The sequence below is a fragment of the Haplochromis burtoni genome, unplaced genomic scaffold (assembly GCF_018398535.1).
Source record: "Haplochromis burtoni strain Fernald_Lab_line unplaced genomic scaffold, NCSU_Asbu1 Contig_192, whole genome shotgun sequence".
In the NCBI taxonomy this organism is placed as follows: Eukaryota; Metazoa; Chordata; class Actinopteri; order Cichliformes; family Cichlidae; genus Haplochromis; species Haplochromis burtoni.
The window spans coordinates 1,067,657-1,088,570 of NW_024582553.1; the positions used below are offsets into that span (position 1 = coordinate 1,067,657).

General features: G+C 39.8%; 2 protein-coding genes across 2 annotated transcripts; both read left to right on the forward strand.

Annotated features, from left to right (window-relative positions):
* The first annotated feature begins 2,261 nt into the window (after positions 1-2,261).
* On the forward strand, positions 2,262-4,893 carry LOC102291668 (putative carbonic anhydrase 5). The gene is given in 7 exon segments (XM_042226021.1): positions 2,262-2,352; positions 2,559-2,644; positions 2,771-2,980; positions 3,068-3,157; positions 4,021-4,102; positions 4,198-4,361; positions 4,888-4,893. Coding segments are annotated over 7 exon segments (729 nt in total).
* A 12,805-nt stretch (positions 4,894-17,698) lies between these two features.
* LOC102291373 (carbonic anhydrase 4) lies at positions 17,699-20,807 on the forward strand. Its single transcript, XM_042226029.1, has 9 exons — positions 17,699-17,774; positions 18,071-18,143; positions 18,228-18,254; positions 18,343-18,513; positions 18,739-18,887; positions 19,028-19,123; positions 19,315-19,370; positions 19,541-19,727; positions 19,841-20,807. Exons 2-9 carry the CDS (start codon positions 18,071-18,073, stop codon positions 20,024-20,026), a joined length of 945 nt encoding a protein of 314 aa, XP_042081963.1. The 5' UTR covers positions 17,699-17,774; the 3' UTR covers positions 20,027-20,807.
* Positions 20,808-20,914: the final 107 nt, after the last annotated feature.

A 20,914-nucleotide genomic window follows, 5' to 3' on the forward strand; every position in this document is an offset into this window, starting at 1 on the left:
GGGTGTGGTCTAATGACATCAACACCCTATATCAGGTGTGCATAATTATTAGGCAACTCCTTTCCTTTGGCAAAATGGGTCAAAAGAAGGACTTGACAGGCTCAGAAAAGTCAAAAATAGTGAGATATCTTGCAGAGGGATGCAGCAGTCTCAAAATTGCAAAGCTTCTGAAGCGTGATCATCGAACAATCAAGCGTTTCATTCAAAATAGTCAACAGGGTCGCAAGAAGCGTGTGGAAAAACCAAGGCGCAAAATAACTGCCCATGAACTGAGAAAAGTCAAGCGTGCAGCTGCCAAGATGCCACTTGCCACCAGTTTGGCCATATTTCAGAGCTGCAACATCACTGGAGTGCCCAAAAGCACAAGGTGTGCAATACTCAGAGACATGGCCAAGGTAAGAAAGGCTGAAAGACGACCACCACTGAACAAGACACACAAGCTGAAACGTCAAGACTGGGCCAAGAAATATCTCAAGACTGTTTTTCTAAGGTTTTATGGACTGATGAAATGAGAGTGAGTCTTGATGGGCCAGATGGATGGGCCCGTGGCTGGATTGGTAAAGGGCAGAGAGCTCCAGTCCGACTCAGACGCCAGCAAGGTGGAGGTGGAGTACTGGTTTGGGCTGGTATCATCAAAGATGAGCTTGTGGGGCCTTTTCGGGTTGAGGATGGAGTCAAGCTCAACTCCCAGTCCTACTGCCAGTTTCTGGAAGACACCTTCTTCAAGCAGTGGTACAGGAAGAATGTCATGGTCCTGGGTCATGTGACCCAGTGTGTTATGCTTAGCCTATTTTGATGTTTATTATTTGTTTAGGTTCTCTAAGGTAGTCCAGCCATTTGTATATATCACCCCTGCATTACGTCTCCCTTGCCCTTCGTGTGTTTATGTCTGTGTGTCTTGTACTGTCAAGTTCATGCTGTCAGTTATGTCACCTCCCCCTGTACTACGTCTCCCCGGTTCATGTCTCATGTTTCCTGTTTTACTTTGAAGGCCTGCATTCACTGTCAGTGTATTCAGTTTTACTCCTCCTGTCCTGTCGTTAAGTTCATGTGTGTCAGCTGCTCCAGTGTGGCTCACTTCCCCTGATCATCCCTCATGTGTATTTAGTCTCTGTGTTTCATGTACGTCTGCGTCGCGTCGTCTGTGTTCCCACCCCCTGTGTTCCGTATCTCCAGCCATAGCCTTTCCATAGTTTATGTCCAGTTTAGGTTTCTGTTGAGTTATACTCTTATGCTGCCCTCACTCTGGTTTGTTCCTTTTCATCAGCCATAATAAAAGGCTCGCTTTTGTTTAATCCACTCCTGTATCTTCGCTTGTGTTCGCACCTGGGTCCACCACACACATTTCCGCACGGTCTGCCTCCGCAGATCACAACAGAAGAAGTCTGCATCCTTCAAGAAAAACATGATTTTCATGCAGGACAATGCTCCATCACACGCGTCCAAGTACTCCACAGCGTGGCTGGCAAGAAAGGGTATAAAAGAAGAAAAACTAATGACATGGCCTCCTTGTTCACCTGATCTGAACCCCATTGAGAACCTGTGGTCCATCATCAAATGTGAGATTTACAAGGAGGGAAAACAGTACACCTCTCTGAACAGTGTCTGGGAGGCTGTGGTTGCTGCTGCACGCAATGTTGATGGTGAACAGATCAAAACACTGACAGAATCCATGGATGGCAGGCTTTTGAGTGTCCTTGCAAAGAAAGGTTGGTACCCTCTCCACACAGCTCCCGTGAATGTAAAGTGGGGCCGGGTCTGCTCTGCCCTTCCTGATATAGAGGAGTCTGGGTGCTGTGGTCTGGCTTGAGTCTAGATCTTTTACACATTAGGAGTATAATGAAAAGAATGGCCAAAGCTTACCCCTTACAAGTCCAGCATTGGTTTCCTCAGTTCCCAGATGTTTCTGGACTGTTGCTATAAGAGGGGAGGATGTCACATAGTCTTGTGTCATTTTTTGAAGATGTGCTGATGCCATTAAATTCAAAATGACCTTTTTTTTCTTCTTCAAATTGTATATTTTCCATGTAAAACATTTGATATGTTGTCTGTTTTCAGTTATGATTTAAAACTATGTTTCCTTGTTCTTACACCAAAGTACAGGCTCTCAGAATGTGCACTACTCAGTCATACGCTAGAAGTAAAGAAGTGTTTGTGCTGCCAGGGCACCAGGAGATATTAACTATTTCAAAATGCATTTTGATTGTAACATTACAGTGGATGAAACTTTGGTAATCTGTTCTCAGATAAAGAAGTTTCCCATGGAAACAAAGCTGGTTAATATCTACCGACCTACACAACCTCTTCAGTAATGTCACGTGTATGCTTCCCCTGGAACTCCTCTGACTCCCCGTAAGCTGCAAAACACATAAATGATTCATGCATTTTTATAACTCCAATTGGCACATTACATATATGACCATTTTTCCATTCTTCAGATGAATGGTGTTATGATCCACATCACTGTGGTATGTATCAGAACATTTAGCTGTAGAGTTTTATGCAGGTTATGCTCCATTTTGATTTTGACTTGTCCTAAAAATGTTTTCTGCAAATAGCTGTCACTCCACCTTCTTGGCACCTTCTGCCCGGCTCCCACTGTAGCGGTACATATCAGTCACCCATCAACATTAACACAAACAATGTTGTGCCAGACAGCAATCTTGATGCCTTTTTTTTATATGCACAATTATTTTGGATATGATTGATGTAAACATTCTTATTTACACCATTACAAGATGTTACATTACAATGACAATCTATTTCACAGAAATCAAAGAGTATGATTGTTATATTCTCTTCTTTTGTTCTCAAACAACTTCCAGTGAAGTGTGTACTGGTGAGAAATTTGATGGAGGTGTCAGGAGGAGGTTTGGGGCATGACTATACCATCCTAGAGTTCCACTTCCACTGGGGTGACACATCAGATACATCTGAAGGCTCAGAGCATACTGTGAACTCAATAAGATACCCAATGGAGGTAGTGACAAAGATTAAGCTTTTTTTTTTTTATAACCAAACACACACCTGTTTATACTTCATTCCATTAATTCTTTTTCTTGTCCAGATGCACATTGTAAGCAAGAGAAAGGATTTAACCCTGGATCAGGCACTACAGGCACCTGATGGCTTGGCAGTGCTGGGATTTTTTATTGAGGTAAAACTTGGACAAGTGAAACTGTGAACAATAGTATATGTGCTTTATTGGTATCAAACACCTTTGAGTGCTTGTAATAAATGTACCAAACACGTACATGTCAAAAAAAGCTAAATCTATACTATACTCAAATTTCTGACGGCATCTGCAATGTGAACAGGGCAGAAGTAATTCCAAATAATAGTTTCCACTGACTGACAGGTGCCATCACGTACAACATTATATCAATATTTCATCTAAAGACAAACAGTTTCCATTTTAACCTGCTCCACGCACAAAGTTGTGTTATCACTGTCTCAGGCACTCAGTGTTGTTGATTGACAGTGCAGTTCATGCTGGTGGCTGATGACAGTTTTTATTTCAAGGACGGAAATCCATTTCTGAAAGTTAAAGTAAAAAATTTATATTTTCTGCTCATTTGACCTAAAAGATCATCAGAATTCCACAGAAATCTGAGAAAAGTGAACAAAAAACCCTGAAGTGATTGATAGGTCTATAAAAAGAAAGCATAAGCTGTCTGTAAACACTTTGTCTTAACCCTCTCAGGCTCAAATTAAACTTTTTGTTGCTAATGCACAACCAAGTCCTGCAGTGGTACTTCTGAGTAAAAAAAACCTCATAAAATATGTATGTGGGGTAATCAGGTTGTTAGTTTTTAACTGTTGCAAATCGGCAACGCCTGCCTCGAGAGGGTTAATATCCATTTTCTAGTCCACCCATACTACCAAGAGAACCTCTCATGGGAGCACTGTATCAGGAACAGCAACGGTGTGTTTTTTAATGTTTTAATTTTTTAAGTTTGTTAAACTACAACCCATATGTTTGAGTTTCTTTCTAATTATCCAATATAACTGTCTCGATAGACACATCCCACATCAGCGCTAACATCTAAGACAAACGCCTGGAAAAAACTGACCAGCTATCGCTCAAAGATCCACAAAGTTAGTGAGCACAAATGTACTTTGTTGAATATAAAATCAAAATTCTGAATGAGGACCTAAGCAGATCACTGCAACTTGTGCATTTTCACTTCCTTGCAGGTACAACAGTGAAGGTCACAGACGATATCTCCATTGATGACTTGCTTGGTGATGTGAACCGCCATGAATACTACCGCTACAGTGGCTCCCTGACCACACCTTTATGCAGTGAAGCAGTTGTCTGGACAATCTTTAAAGAGTCAATCAATGTGGACTTAAACCTGGTAAGTTATACGTAATGTCAGATATTTTAAAAAGGTAATTCAGCCTTGAGGCCTTTGCATAGTATGCCAGATGAAGAAAAATGGGAGTAATAATACAGATGTTTGACATTCCTATGTACAATGGTTAAAATTACTATATTCCCTTTGTACTGAATTGTGTTTACACAATGAGAAGGCTGATTGTTATTAAGAGGCACCTAGACAGGGAACAAATGCTTTTTGGGGGTTGTTGTAGCTCAGGAGGTAGAGTAGGTCATCCATTAATCGGAAGCTTGGTGGTTTGATCCTTGGCTTCTTCACCCTGCATGCTAAATATTCTTGGGCAAGATACTAACACCAAGTTGCTCTCTAATGCACCTATCTGAGTATGAACGTGTGTGAACAGCAAAAAGGACTTAATTAGAAAAAGCATAGAAAAAAGTGTTTGTGTGAGTGAGTATGAATGAGGCAAGTTGTATAAAGCACTTTGAGCACTATATAGAAACCAGCCCTTTTTTACTTTCTACAAAATTGCACATTCTTTCAGTCTTAAGCAATTTTTAAACATTTTAACCAACAGCTGTATCTTGAAATGAACAGTAATACTGATGGTAGAGAGTCGGTAATGTGTATTCCACGTGACATTACGGTCAGCCACTTCAGCTGAGAGTTTATGGATTTAGACATACTCTGTTCTGATTGAGGGATTTTCAAAAAAATAAAAGGTACAGGTCTGCTATCACCTTGCTAAGACATTAAATTGATTAAACCACTGATCACGAAGAATATATCATATAAAATATTAAAATATCTCTCCCATGGGCAGTGACGAAACAGTGATTTTTTTTTACTAGTTCCTTATTATCTATAGAGATACCACAACACACTATAGATTTAAAACAATATAGGTTTATTCAGTGCAAATATTATTAGTTAATAGTAGGAATCTTTAGTGAATGAATAGTAACAACTTTAAACTTTTATTGTGTTTAACTTTACTAGGTAAACTATGTCATTACATTTAAAGTTCACTGTTCAGTCCTTTGGACAGCTGGTTTTGTGAAAATCCAAAATGTCTCCCTTTTCTTTAGTGGCAGGTCATGATCTCTAGCCAAGTTTTAAGTATGTTTAATCCCAGAAAAGCAGAGAGAAGCTATGGTATGTTTTATATTATTAATGTTGGCAACTTTATATCACAAAAGAAACATACCTAAAAACATAATGTATCAGAAACACGTGATCCTTGGCCTTCAGCTGGAATAACTTTCATGCATACCAACATGCATATATCATGTAGGAAACTATTCTTAATTAATAAATGCTGACTACATTTCACTGTAAATATTGATTTTTTTTTATGTTGTCCTTGACTTGATAACTGTATTGAATAGTTTTTAGGAAACTTGTTAGACTTGAAATCGGTGACCAAGATCGAGTATGATTGTGATAGTTGACCTTAACAACAAACACTGAAAAGCCAAGCGCATCTACTGTCATAAAAAAATTTAAGAAAATACCATACTTTTTTCATAGCAATAATGTGATAGAACTGCACCACAGCACAATAAGCTATGATAGACTACGTTCAAATAGAGTCAATATAATGTTGGTTCAGGTAAAGTGATTCATCTGCTCAGTTTCCTCTGGTGTGAATGAAGCTTTCACTTATCTGTGAAATCAGCTGCTGTCAGTATATCACTAATCACGTGACTGTCTTCAACAGTTCAACACATTCTTTGGCAATCTGTACATGCGTCAGGTGAGGTCACCTTTTCATCAACCCTTATGAGGCTTCCACGACAGGCGCCAGCAGTTAGCAGATTACATAACAGGTTACACTTCTGCACCAATAAACCAGGAGCATGTATTCCAGTGCAGGAACATAGACATCAAATAATGATGTGAACATTAAATATGTCTTAAAAGATCTTTTTTTCCCCTTTAAACCCACCAGATGAAGATGTTCCCTAATCAAACAGGATATTTCAATGTGTATCGACCCACACAGCCCCGTTATACCAGAACAATCCTAACTACAGCTGGCAGCGTTCGTGGGAGAAGTGGATCTGTAGACAGTACTCCTCGACATCTGTTATGGTTTCTACTGCTGGTACGCAGCACTGGTGTCTATTTTATATAATTTAGATCAGCCAAGAACTGCTGTGAAGAAAATACTGTGCTGCACTTATTAGGTTCTTTATATGTTAGCTTGGAAAGTGATTTTTCATTGGTGACATTTGAATATGTAATTTTCATTACTTTCATTGTATTATTATTATTGGTTGATTTTAGTGTGAGCAGAAATGCAGTTTATAAAACTTTGAGGGGATTCATGTCATAGTGCCATGATATTAAACCTTGAAACTGAGATTACCAGTTACAGTTACCAGTAACAAAAATATTTCAACAGTTGCTATAAAATAGCTGTTTCTTTTACTTCATCAAAAAAATATCTTATGAGGAAAAAAAAATTACTATTTAAAAAAGCTTTTCTTTAGTAAAGGTGATATGTTTGCTATACAAAAAGCAAAGTATAACAGTATATTTTTAAATCAAACACTATTCTTTAGTAGTGGGAAATGTATTCTTCTAGCCAGTTTAAATTAAAAAAAAACCCCACTTGTTTCAAATTGAAATGTGTGATTCTTGTATGACGCTACAGGTCTGAAGCTTCATGTCTGCTAGGGTTCATTTCACTTACATGCTTGATATAATATATATAAAGTGAGGAGGGAATTTAAAGCTCCTTCAAACTCGGGTCCTCTATCAGAGGCCTGGGAGCTTGAGTTTCCTGTACCTGTGGTTGACCCCAGCCTCTATGGATCTTGTGCTTAGATCTTGTTCCTGTGCGGCCATGATTAGCAATAAATACAACTGAATTGGACTGAATTGAATTGATGCCATGTAAATGTGAATCTGATCCATTTATTTATTTTGTAACCGTTACAATAGGGCTTTGGAGTTGACGTCACGCCGCAATGCATTATGGGAGCGCAGCGCCATTTTCGGGGTCTACGAATCAAACCAAACACAGTGTTGGAACGACGACTACAAGAAAGATGCTTAAAAGCAGCTCAAAAGAGAATGAACTGTATAGAGATCGATTTCATTCAGAGGCGAAGCAGCGGTACTTGCAGAAAATAGCGTGCATTGGAAATGTGGACCCGTATGAAATAGGGCCGTGGAGTAGAAACCCTGAAGACCAACCGCTACTGACGTAGCCTGACATATATTCGTACCTTGTCTGTGGAGTCAGCACGTACAAGTCGTCATTCAAACAAAGGTAAGTCAGCTCGAGTACTGCGAGTGAAATGCGTTTGATTTCCCTGCAAACATTCAGATTAGTGCAGTATAAATTCATTCATGAGGGGAAATTACAGTGAGAACATGTGGAGGCTGTTAGGTGGATAACATAGTGAGTTCAGTGCATTGATGTCACACTGTCCTGAAGGATTGTTATTCTTTATGGTTAAAGAAATTGCACTAATTAATTCATATTTATTATAAATACTCCTAATTAAACATCTTGCTTCCATGTTTGTATCTTGTGTCACTAAAAATACAATTTATTTTAATTTTATATATTGATCAATGACCTGCAGAATCTCCTTATCATATTAAGGGATTCATAATTGTCACTTTATGCTTTCTCCATCTCTAAAGTGATGACATCCTTGCATTACCGGTACATACTTTAGGTTCATTTTCTGCAGGCAGATTTACACTATAACATGCAGCGTTCTGTAGATGGACACATAAAGAAATGAAAAATTACATGTATGTGCTAACTTTCTAAACACTTTGTTACATTTATGATAAAGTAGATAAAACACATTTACGTCGGCCTTGGCTCATAGTTCTTGTCTTTAAATGAACTTTGTCTGTGTGTGTTTCAGGTACTGCACTCTCAAAGACTGAATGAACCAGCATTGCAGCCATGGGTCACTATGAGCATCACAGGGAAGGTTGAAGCTGCCCACTGCACCTGTAAGGCCGGAGTCGCAGAGACCTGCAGCCATGTCGCTGCTTTTCTGTTTAATGTAGAAGCAACAGTGTTGATCCGTGGCACAAGGACTGTTACAGATGAACCTGCATACTGGGTTTTGCTGGGTAATATGACCAAGATACAGCCAGAGGTTGGCCATAAGATAGACTTCTCCTCTTCAGCTGCCCCCCCCCAAAAAAAGGCTCTTGATCAAAACATAAACGGACCATCTGTAGTGACAGGTAAAAGGAGCCGTCCTCAAAACAGAAAAATCCCACCTGCTACTTTGGAGGAGTTGTCACTGCTATTGGATACTTTGCTGGAACACAGTAAAGCTGTGGGTTGTGGGAATGACCCATAATGTTTTATCTAGGGGTCTAGATTTATGCCTGTAGTGCACTGCCATGTAAATAATTTGCATTTACTGAATATATACTCACTGAGTCCCACTGTTCAAAAGTTGAATAAAGAAACAGACTAATTTTTGCCTCTTTTTTTTTTTATTGAAACCACCTTATAGAACATCACATCAGTTACAATGTAGAATCAATGTCATTTATAGTTTACAAATGACAAAATGTTTACACAAAATCATGAGTGTTTACATGATATCACCCACTACTAACATTATTTACTGTATCTTTTGAAAAAATACAGCAATTTTAACAGCACAATACTTAAGAATATTTAACAGGAGCAGGTTTCATTTTCCCCTGGTTTTATTATCACACTGTTCACCAAACGCAGCAAATCTTCACCATCTTATCCAGAAGGGTCCCCTCTTCACCCTCACATGGAAGAAGTAATCTGATTGGCATGGTGGTATGTTTGAAGCAGGTCCCTTGTGTAGCGCTGGAACCCAGTCACGATGTTTCATCCATTTCATAGGCTGGTTTGCTGCAATAATGCCAAATAATTAGCAACTCTATAGATAGAAGGTAGTTCTGCAAAATCACTCGGTAGGATGTTTGTTCTAATTTGCTATGACCTCAGAGCGCATAGAAAATAAAACTAATAGGCTATAAAGAGTGATATGAACATATTTAGAACTTACCGGAATGAAAATGTCTGGAGCACCAACAGATATTTGGAGATGGAAGAGAACTGGATATCAGCTCATCTCACAGCTGCTATCCAGGCTAGACGCCTTCGTTTGGTAACATTGATACACGAGCTGCCTCATGTTGCTTCCAGGTTGGGAAAGAATTAAAAGATAAACCATTTTCAAGCTTATTCTCTTGCCGGTCGTGTGATCGAACATTGCAGCCGACCACACAGCAAATACGAACCATGGCTGTTGTGTGTGACTTCGCTCCCTTTTCACTTGCGCTAGACCCCCAAACTGGCGGATCGGGCCAAAATCCTTTCCACGCCCACCCCCCGTGACATCACGCTCCAAAGCCCTATACATGGCTCTATGTTACTCTGAGGTTGCTGTTACTTTTAATAACATCAAGATTGGTATGTCAGCCAAACAAAAGTAACGAGGGAGTGCCGTCTTTTGTCAGTTTGACTTTTATGTCAGCAAAAACTACAGTTGATCAGGAACCAGTCTAGGTGCCCCATGTTACTTAGACAGAGATAACCTGCGTAATCTCTACTCAATTGCATTGAGCATGACCTTTAGCATATAGTGGTGTAACCTAAAATGCATTTTGCGCTGATATCATAATGGCACAAAGTTAAAAGAAATGTGTCATCTTTAAGTACCAATACAGTTGGAATATCACAGTATGTCATCCTATAGCTGCCCTTTATCCTTTAAGTTTAGGTCCTCTACACAGTGGTTGATTCTTTCTATATGAAATGACTGGTATGTACTAGGAACTGATCTGATATCTCTGTGCTGGTGTTGTTTTTACGTCATCATAACTGCTGATTCAGGAACAACATCACAACTGAGAAATGACGTGGTCTGAGCGTTCAATTAGCATTAGCCAAGAAGTTAGTTAATGCTTTTAAAAGCAACCATCAGCAAACCAAGACGAATTACTTAAATTTGGGTAACAGTTAACCTAACTCTTTGTTCTAGGGCTCTAGGCAAACCAAAGCATTATTTTCTTTCCCGCCACATTGCAAAGTTACGACACTGCAACAATGCGGTTGGTCAGTTGGTCGATCAATTGCAATGTTGATCCTGGACCAATAAAACAATAAATCACATGATAGGGTTGGGCAAGGTTTACAATGGGTCCAATCGAAACTTTGGCTGATTGTGACCCAAACCTGTTTTCACACCTTGGCTCGTGTGATGAGGTAGAGGATCAATGACAATCTTGCGGACACTCCTATAGGGCTTAAAATTTGGAACATTAATTGCACTTAGAACTGAAGAAGATTCTCGGATGAGAGGTGAAACGCCTTCAAGAAAACTTGAAGTCCAGATGCTTTTCTTTCCATGCTCCTTAGACCATCCCGGACCAACATTATCATGATGATACAAAAATAGCAGCAACATATCATAATTAGATATCTCCATATAAGCACAAAACACACCTCTAGAAGTTTAATATGAATGAAAAAAATCCCCTTTTTCCAAAACAATCATTTTCTTTAATTTTGATTTAACTTCACAACTACATAGGATTTGTTTCTAAAACCCAGGACCAGTATTCTGCTCACAAACCTTCTCAGAAAGTAGTTTTAGCGTTTCACAAAGCTTTCTAGTTTAAAAACCTTCTGGTCACGAGAAAACATAAGCAGGGACATGCAGAGGAAAATTATGAGTGCAGCTCTAAGCAAGCTATGGACTGAAAATAGTAACATATGATATAACACATTCTTCCAATAGGTTTGACTGGTTGATTAAACAAACAAAAAAACAACAACAAAACTAGAAAAGTTGCCTGTGAATGCCAAAGTGAAAACAAACAGTTTCACAGACATTGCATGTGCACAATGTGTGCTTATGTAATCATATTTTTCATGGTGATAAATCAAAGTACTTGTCACCATGCAACAATGATGGAAATAAAAGAATTCAACTTGAAAAATACTCCAGCAGAGCCAGACTCAGGGAGGAAGAAGAAGGAAGGACAAGAAGACAAACTATGGGAGAAAGAAGATGACATGCAATATGTGCTGTTGTAGTCAAAAGTTGCACTCATCATGGGCAGGAGTGTCATGGTAATTTGGGGCTGTTAATGACTCTTTTGAACTGTTCTTTTTCCAGGGTGGAATCATGTACAGCATTCATTTTTAATAACCACCAACAAACGTCTGGCATAATTCTGACTGGATATTTGACCACTTTTGGCAGAATTAGTTATTATCTTTTAACATGATTAGTTTTAACAGAAACAGATTTCATTTCATGTATTTATTTATTTATTTCACTCTTGGTTCAACAGTTTCAACAGTTTATCATTCCATACACACAAACCCTTTTAGATTTTTTTTAATCTGAAGAAAAGGGGAAAAAAAAAGACAAGACATTTTTTTAAAGTCTAAAAATGGCCTGTATTTGTATAGTGCTTTACTTAGTCCCTATGGACCCCAAAACACTTTACACTACATTCAGTCATCCACCCATTCACACACTGGTGATGGCAAGCTACATTGTAGCTACTGACAGAGGCGAGGCTGCCGGACACTGGCGCCACCGGGCCCTTTGACCACCACCAGTAGGCAACGGGTGAAGTGTGTTGCCCAGGGACACAACGACCGAGACTGTCGAAGCCGGGGCTCGAACCAACCTTCAGATTACAAGACAAACTCTTGAGCCACGATCACCCACAATCAAAAAACAAGTAAATCATGTGTCACTCTTTTACAACTTAAGTGTTGTTGCTGGTTCGATAATTATTCTGAAATGACTGTTAGCTGACCGTTTTGGAAACAAAAACAAACATTTTCTTGAATTCTATTTTAGCTTAATCAGGATTTGTTTCCAAAACCTAATATTCTATTGACAACTCTTCTGTGAAGAGTAGCTGTAGAGGTACAGGGGGAAGAGAGGCCTCATCTACTAATAGAAAGGTTGGTGGTTCGTGGCTTTGAGTGCTTCAGGAGCACTCAAAGGTAGAGTAGAAAGGTGCCATATAAAAACCAGTCCATTTTCCATTAAAGTAGTTTGAATTAGTATTTTGGACTGTATTAATCAAGTTTCTTAGTACAATGTGTATCTGAACATGAGAAAATAAGAGTGGTTGTGATTAATTTCCATAGTTCCCAGAACTCTGAGCTGAAATAGTAACCTATGGACACATTCTTTTAAGAGGCGTTGGTTGATCAAATTACAGCATGTTTGAGTAACACATTTTGCGTTCCCACAAGGAGGAAATTTCTGTCCGAGATTACTAACAGAGTTATAAGAAAAACTAGAAAGTAAAAGAGATAAAAGTAAAGAAAATACGTTTAAAAAAATGTGTCGAAGGGACAAAACAAGGCTAAGGAAAATGCTCAGGAGAAAAGCAGATCACTTTAACTTTTTTTGATGTATCAAAGTTTGCTATCTACAAGCACCTTATTGTTTTCTTACTAGTTTCCTTTTTGCACCACGGAAAAACTAAGAATGAAGTACTTCGTTTTTAACCTAGCACATCCAACCACCATTATAAATTATAAATGTCACCAGTCTTATTATGTCCAGTGTTTATTTTGTTCAATTCAATTCAGTTAAAGAGAAACCACAACAATCAATGATCCCTTATGAGCAAGAGCTTTTACTACAGTGGGAAGGAAAACGTCCCTTTTTACAGGAAGAAACTTCCAACAGAACCAGGCTCAGGGAGGGGCAGTCATCTGACATGACTGGTGGGGCTGGGTGGATGAAGACAGGATAATAACCAATATGCAAAGAGGTGCATAAACACATAATGGGTTGAATAGGTATCTGACTGACCTGACTAAATCCCAATTTCAAGAGTCAGATGTTTTAGTTCAAAATGCATTTTTTAAAATCTGTTTTTATTTCTCATGACCATTGCTACACACGGACAGTGTCTATTCCATATGAAAACAGTTCTGTTGTTTCATATTTGTAGATGTGATAAACTTGTGCAACCAATGAATGATCAAAAGGGGGGAGTGGAAAATGCTGAGATTTGGCTCTTGTCTGTGCCAAGCTTACCTGGCTAAATGGAAGGTTTCCTGGTTTTATGTTTTGTCTACTTATAATCTTTTAATACAGGAAATACTCAACAATACAAGGAATGAATGTTCCGACTGTATCCTTTTTGCATTGTTTTTTCATTTAGGGGAATAATGACAATAGTCTTTTTTTATTCAATCAAGCCCGTAGTTTGTTTTTTGTTTTTTTAAACAAAGGACTTCCTTTATGCAAAAACCCAAGATCAAATTAAGCATGAGTAATACTGAATTTTCATAAGATGTTCTTTTGATCTCATCAAAATGTAAAACTGAACAACTTAGCATGAACAACAGTCTAAATTTCTAGACTTCCCCTCTGCCTTGCTTCCTCCAGATTTCTTGTGAGGAAGATAAATGAAAAATGTAACATTTAAAGACACATCAACCACCTGTGGACTTTCAAAATCAAGTGTTAGAGGTACTTCAGTCATGTTAACTTCAGTGCATGTTTCAGGAATATATAGGGTCTCTGACAAGTGCTTGCCCATAAATTAAAGAGATAATCTGTGACCATAACTTGTGTCTATAAATAATTCTTTGCTGGTTATTCTTAATCTATAAAGCCACTAAGAATGTGATGCACTGTACTGTTATTTGACCTCTTAGCAAAGACAAAGTTGAACAAGTTGTTCAAGGGATCTTGAAAACACAGATATACATGATATATTTGGTATTCACAAAAAGTTCAGAATGCACGCAGATCCCCAAGTGTTTAATGGACTGCAATAAATTAGTTTGTGAAACACTTGAGCAGGCAGCATTTGCAAAGGTTAGCTGGTCACTTCCTCCAAAAACATCCATATATGCTTCCATATATGAGCAAACATACAAAAAACACACGGGCAGTGATTAAGGCAGCTGAGTGTTGCAGCTTTAAATGATGCATTTGACACTGACTCGTAATCTCACAACACCCTGGCAACAAAACACTGAAGTTTAAATCTGATATTTTGATGTATCAAAACTACAAACTTACATTGTTCCCTTCAATGAATAGAACAAGTCATAATTTCCAGCACGGGTCGAAACATGCTTAATCCAACAAAAGCTGAAAGAAGCCACATCATATTCTATGACGCTGAAATGGGCAATGAGCCATTGAAATATCATAAACTCAAAACACACCCAGAAACTGGATATATATAAAATTAAAAACAAAAAACAGTAGCTTCAGGATTTATTAGAACAACCATCATAGATGATATCAGAGTTGTGAGCAGAAACATATATGCTGGCTTCATGCCACCATGAAAAGCTGGTCAAGATACATAAAATGTGTAAGACCACCAAAAGAACCTACATTGCTGATGGGACTGTCTGCACTGGACAATTGAACAATGGAAGAAGGTGGCTTGAGCTGATGAATCAGGTTTTGCTTTCTAACATCCCCGTCCCACCAATTATGAAATAATTATTAACACAAGGCATAACTGTGAACTGAATGGCTTTGATTAGTCATGACAGAAGAGTGAAGCTATGACAAACAGGCTGCTGTGGTTCCTGGTTACATGTATGCAGGAAATATCAGCATCACATGTGTTCACTAAAAACCGGTTGTGGGAAATTTGAAAAACTGAAAAAAAAAAACCCATTCCATTTTAATGACAGCAACGACTCTCAATCAGATGCTGCTGTCTTCCTGTTACTGATTTGGATGGGTGATAACACACTCGAACTGTCTATCAATACGTCTATCGTATTGCAAAGCTTTGTGTGTTCAACCAGCTTCTCAGGATCTTTCAAGAAGAAGAAACTGTAGCAGAGATCTAAGATTACTTGTTAGTGTAATTACCCACATAGCATTCTGGTTAGTTGCAATGTTTGTCATTTAATTAAAACAAAAATGTTGGCATTGAAAACACTATTGATGGATCGCTACTCAAAACCCAAGCTGTCACATGCACTTAACTGTCATGCATTCACACCTATCACCTTTCAAGAAAAACACAAAAGAAAAAAAAATCATGCAGATCAACATAGGAAAGCATAAATGCTCCTGAATGATGGAAAGCATGCTGTCTGTAATTGTCTACTGGGTGTCTAGGAACAGTCCTACCAAGGCAAAGACTGATATGTTGTTTTAGCAGTGAGTCGCATTAAATCGTCTTATTATTCATGAATCGACACAATCACACGAAAACACAAATAGAACATGATTTTTTTTAAAAACCGATGATAAAACAATCTCCCTCTTTGTCAAACGATTTTCATTCTTGTTCACTGCACAGTTCCACCCCCGTTCTCTGCGGCCTGCTGGAGCAGGGGGCTAGGAGGAGGAGTTGGCCGTCCGACTGCGGTCTGGAGTGTGGGGCCTCCCTGCTGCTGCGGAGTCGGGGCGGTCTGCCTCTCCCCACCGCAGGGAAAAGGGTAACACCACCTGGGTCTGGGTGCAGTTCCCCCCTCCAGGGGCAAGGGTACCTAGACCCGGTTCGTAGAGTACGCTTGGGGAGTGTGATCGTGTGTACAGCGTCTCTTTATGTCTGTCTCCACGTTGGTTGAGTGTGGAGTAAGTGCATATGAGAGCATGAGGGTGGGAATGGATGTTTGTATCTGTGTGTGCCTGTATGTCTGTGTCTATATGTCAGGTTGGGTATCAGACGCCACCTCTCTGGGGACATCTCAGGCCCTCCAAGGTTTGGAGGCCTATCTCCCCCCACCACCACTTCCCCTGCCAGTGGCGGACTTTGTGTCTGGGGATGGGCGTCCAGGTACACACCGGCTCACTCCTTGGCGGCTGCTTATCGGGGCCTGGAGCCTGGGGCTCGCTCGGGCCACTTCGGAGGTGGGGTGCCCCCGGCCTCTCGGCCTGGGGCTCGGTCACTCAGGCACAGCTGGCTGCCGGCGGAGCTCACGGGCGCGTCACTGCAACTCCCCCTGGCTTCTGCTCCGCGGCTGCTGAGTGAGCCCTCATCTGGGACTCTCCTCAGCTCTTTCTGGGACAGTGGCGCGGCTGCCCCTCTGTTGGTCTTCCTTGGTCTCTTGTGTTCTGGGGGCCTCTGGATGTCTGGAGTTTTGATCTCCTCCATACCTGCTTCATGCCCTGGAGGACGGGGCTGTGGCCCCCCCACACCCTCTAGCAGATCATTACATGAAGGAACCTTTTAAAAAAAAACAAGCGCGTCCATGCTCACAGGTGTACACACGGGTGATCACACCCACAAACTACACCCTTTTTGGCTCCTACCTCAAAGCACACTGTGTTCTGTTGATCTTATGTGCTGCACAATAATGTTTAATATTTAGTATTTACTGTCATATTCCCATATATCATTGTGATGTTGTTTATTCTATTACTCTTGTTCTCTTCTGCTTGTTTTCTTTTTTCTTTCTCAACAGGTGATCCAGGTGATCGATATATGCATTTTTTTCTTTTTTTTTTTCTGCCCATTCTGTTGGTTTTTGTTTTTTGCCCTTCTCCCCCGTCCCTCTTCTCAGCTGTTTCTCTTTCCCTCTTTCTTTCTCCCCTTCTTTCCCCCAGTCAAGTCTGTCCCGTATTCAGTAAGTGAAAATAAAATAAACAATAAAAGGTGAATCAAATGGACCATTACGGCAAGGCTGGGATGGTCAATTTGGTAAAGTAAATCCGTTGGGCATCTTTCTTTGCCTTTAGACAACAATTCTGATGGCAAAAGAGCCAAACGGGACAGGCGCAAAAAACAAAAAAACAAAACAAAAACAAAACCGTTCCCGATTGTGTAAAACAATAAATGAAAAAAGTGAGATCATTAATCATCACGACGCAGTATTAAGGCCACATTAAGAAAAACTATCATTTTGATCATTTTGAGATTGAAGTCGAAACTATTTTGAAGAAAAAGTTTACCCTTTACAAAATGCCTTGTTTGGATTAAATTTATCAGCCGTCTTGTTATAAAACATGCATCATATTTATTGCACGAGGCTGTAATAACCTTTACGTAACCTTTCTGTCCAAAGTTGTGTGTTTTTTCCGTCTGCCCAAGGTGCAGTTTTCTTCATATTTTCACCTTTTTATAATGACACCTACACTTTGTCAATGTGCCAAAAGAAAAAGTATTTATTTTCTTGTTACGCAAACCGATTCTGAAGTGCGATTCCGCTTTGTCTTGAAATAACGAGTGTAATCTAGAATTACGACTTTAAACTCGAAATTTCGACTTTATTCTCAAAATGATCGATAATGTATTTTTTTTTCTTAATGTCGCATTAATACTCCGTTGTACTTCCGCGAAATTATTGCGGAGAGATAAAGACCAACTCACATGTTACATGGAGGCGGTGTCCAGCCAGCTGCAGGATGCACTGAGGGAATAAAAAGAGGGAGGGTGAGGTGAGCTGCATCTGAAAACAGGCTGAACGGAGGCACAGGTGCATCAAAGGTAAGACACTGTGCTGCTCAGGTGAAGTGGCTACAGTTAGAAACCTGCATTTGTTGCATTCTTTTCTCTATTAACTGCAGCATTTGAAATTTTAGCATTAGTTAATTTTTAGAATTGAATGGTGAAAGTTTTTATATAGGTAAATTTGTCATTCCATACAGCAACATGTTAATTCATAAATTCATTCATTTATTTCTGTGTTTTACATTTTTCAAAGTATTTTAATTTAATTTAATGTATTTTTTTTTTTTTAAATATGTGCGATTCTAAACAATGTGGCTTTTTGCTCTTTTCAGATGGAGTGGTTTAAAGTTGTTGCGTTTGTTGTGTGCGTCCTACCCACCGCTCACTGCGCATCGGACTCTATAGGTATGTATTCACTTAAGATCTTTTTGTCTACATAAGGGAATCTGAATGTCCTGTTTTAACCCCATCTTTTTTTTTTTAATCTAGCCTGGTGTTATCACCTCCCATCCTGCAGTAAGTACCCAATATCTCCATTATCTATTCCATGTTGCCCACTGGGTGACCGCTCTCCGGTGACTTTATGTGCCCTTTTTGCTTATAGATGACACAACCTGGCCAAGAATTTCCCTCCAGTATTGCAGCGGCAGCCGACAGTCACCCATTAACATCGTCTCAGCATCAGCCACACCGAACGAAAAACTGACTGAATTCACTTTTTTCAAGTATGACAACACCTCCGCAATGACATCCATAGAAAATACTGGCGACACAGGTAAACACCGGGTGTAAGGCCACAAAAGTGTCATCTCGTGTTTTTTTTAGATAATAATAATAGTAATAATTATTTGAAAAAGAAAAAAAAGACAACATGTCTTACTTGGATTTCAGCGCCCCCCTCTTCTCTACAATTAAACTGCCTTGGACCTGAACATTTCCTCTTACTTCTTTCAGGTTAGGTGTAACTTCACCATGTTTTTGTTTTTCCTCCTTCTTCCAGTCAAAGTGACCCTTAAGAGCGGAGTTAAGATTTCAGGAGGGGACCTGTCCGAGCAATACGACAGCCTGCAGTTTCACTTGCACTGGGGTAATGGCTCCTCTGTGCCCGGCGCAGAGCATACAGTAGATGGAAAGCGCTATCCTATGGAGGTACAGATTTTTTTTAACGTTTATTTTGTACATTTATCTTGTACATGTTAAATTGTAAAAATAAATAAATAAATAAATAAATAAAATAAACAAACAAACAAACATCTGTATGATCTTTATGAATTTATGAATTTTCCCAGCTGCATATTGTGAACAGCAAGTCATCCTACAATGGGAATACAAGTCTAGCCGTCAAAGACTCCACCGGACTCGCAGCTCTTGGTTTCTTCATTGAGGTGAGAGAAGCAGCGCATGAGATGATGCAATGCCTGCTGTGTTATTCTGTTTTGGAATCACTGCATTGTCATTGTTGTGTGTGCCTGTGTGTGTGTGTGTGTGTGTGTTTGGGGTGGTGGTGGGGGGTTGTTGGTATACTGTTTACACATCTTAGATGGGTATGACAATGTAAAATAAACTTTTTTTGCAGGTAATGCAAGGTAACTCAACTGGCCAGCCAGAAAGCTGGCGCAATTTGACCTCTTAAAACTGGCCAAATCACACAAAAAGGTAACCATTTTGGTTAACCCCCCCCCCCCCCCCCCCCCCCCCCCCCCCCCCCCCCCCCCCCCCCCCCCCACACACCCACACACACCAAAAAAACCCCAACAACCTCCTCTCCTGTTTCTGCCTCTAAATTCTGTAATTTATAGTTCCTTCATGTTGTTTCTGTCCTCAGGCCAGAAAGTTTCCATTGCGGCCGGGTTTTCCTTGGACGACCTGCTCGTTGGTGTGGATCGCACTAAGTATTACCGCTACCTCGGATCCTTGACAACCCCAGCTTGTAATGAGGCGGTGGTCTGGACCGTTTTTAAGGAACCAATTAAAGTCAGTAAAGATCTGGTAGGTGTTATTTCATTTCTTCCTTGTGTCTCCTAATTGTCATTGTTGCAAGCACCAATGCCCTGATAGTGGTTCATGGAGTTAACTGGAAGCAAAAAATGTCTCATGACCAGATTGACCTCTTCAGCACCACACTGCACTTCAACGACAGCATGTCACCACTCATGACAAACGTCTACAGAAGCCTGCAGCCTGCACAGAAAGTCTGGACTCAGAGCATCAAGGCCTCTGCCTCCACAACCTGCTTCTCCCTGGGCCTGCTGCTTCTCAGTCTTACATTGGGCTGGAGTTGGAGCTAAAATAGAAAGAGGACATTGTCAACAAACATGCCTCCCTTCAGCACATGCGTTCTTTCCCTATTTAATTAAAACAGACTTTTGCTGATTTCTAATGTAGCTCTTTATGTTTCACATAATCACGAAAAGTGCGAAGAATAATTTATTAAGGTGAGGGCTACTTATCTCTGCTATTCTTGATTATGGCTACCTGCTACAAAGCTTTAACCTGTTTAAAGATTTGCATTTGTATGTCTGCACCTCATGCTTGCACCTCAAGTTTACTTTAAGCAATGACATGCACAAGTTTTCATTTTGCGAGGCCAACACGGTCTGAACAATTGAGGCAAGTTCCACGTCCGCGTTGAGCTGCCAAGCTACACTTGACAAAGAGATGCACCTGCAGTGTAGTTCTGGTAGTTATGAAATCCAGCATTATAAGAATGTGACACGTGAAGATATGCCTTGATGTTGGCATGTGCATATAGTTTAGTTTACCAAACGGTGATTGAAGGATCAGGGGACTGTCTTGTCCTTGTTATTTTTTGTATTTATTTTAAACTATTGTAAACTTTATTTTGGCTCCATCGGTGCAGCCACTATTGCAGTTGAAGTGGAAAATGGAAAAAGAAAACATGCTGATTCTTTTATGAAGGCTTTGTGTGTAACTTTCCCAGAGAATAACTTATCAGTGATGCACATTGTTTGTCTTTAGTACTGAACTGTATTGCTTGAACATGAAGAAAACTGTCACTTTCCTGGTCTTATTAAAAGACAATTAAAATTATTCATGACTGTTTTTGCAGTTTTACTGTCTTTTTTAATTCTTGGAAGTTTCTAGAACTTTTGAAATGATACATAGCTGGGTGGAGTCCTCATCTGCATTTGCTACTGTCATGGTCCTGGGTCGTG

Excerpts from the sequence above, each read along its gene's own strand:
- LOC102291373 (XM_042226029.1), top strand. The coding sequence starts at position 18,071 with ATGGAGTGGTTTAAAGTTGTTGCGTTTGTTGTGTGCGTCCTACCCACC. Across the intron at positions 18,255-18,342 it reads TTATCACCTCCCATCCTGCA|ATGACACAACCTGGCCAAGA; the intron begins GTAAGTACCCAA and ends TTTTGCTTATAG. Across the intron at positions 19,371-19,540 it reads TGGCGCAATTTGACCTCTTA|CTTCATGTTGTTTCTGTCCT; the intron begins AAACTGGCCAAA and ends AATTTATAGTTC.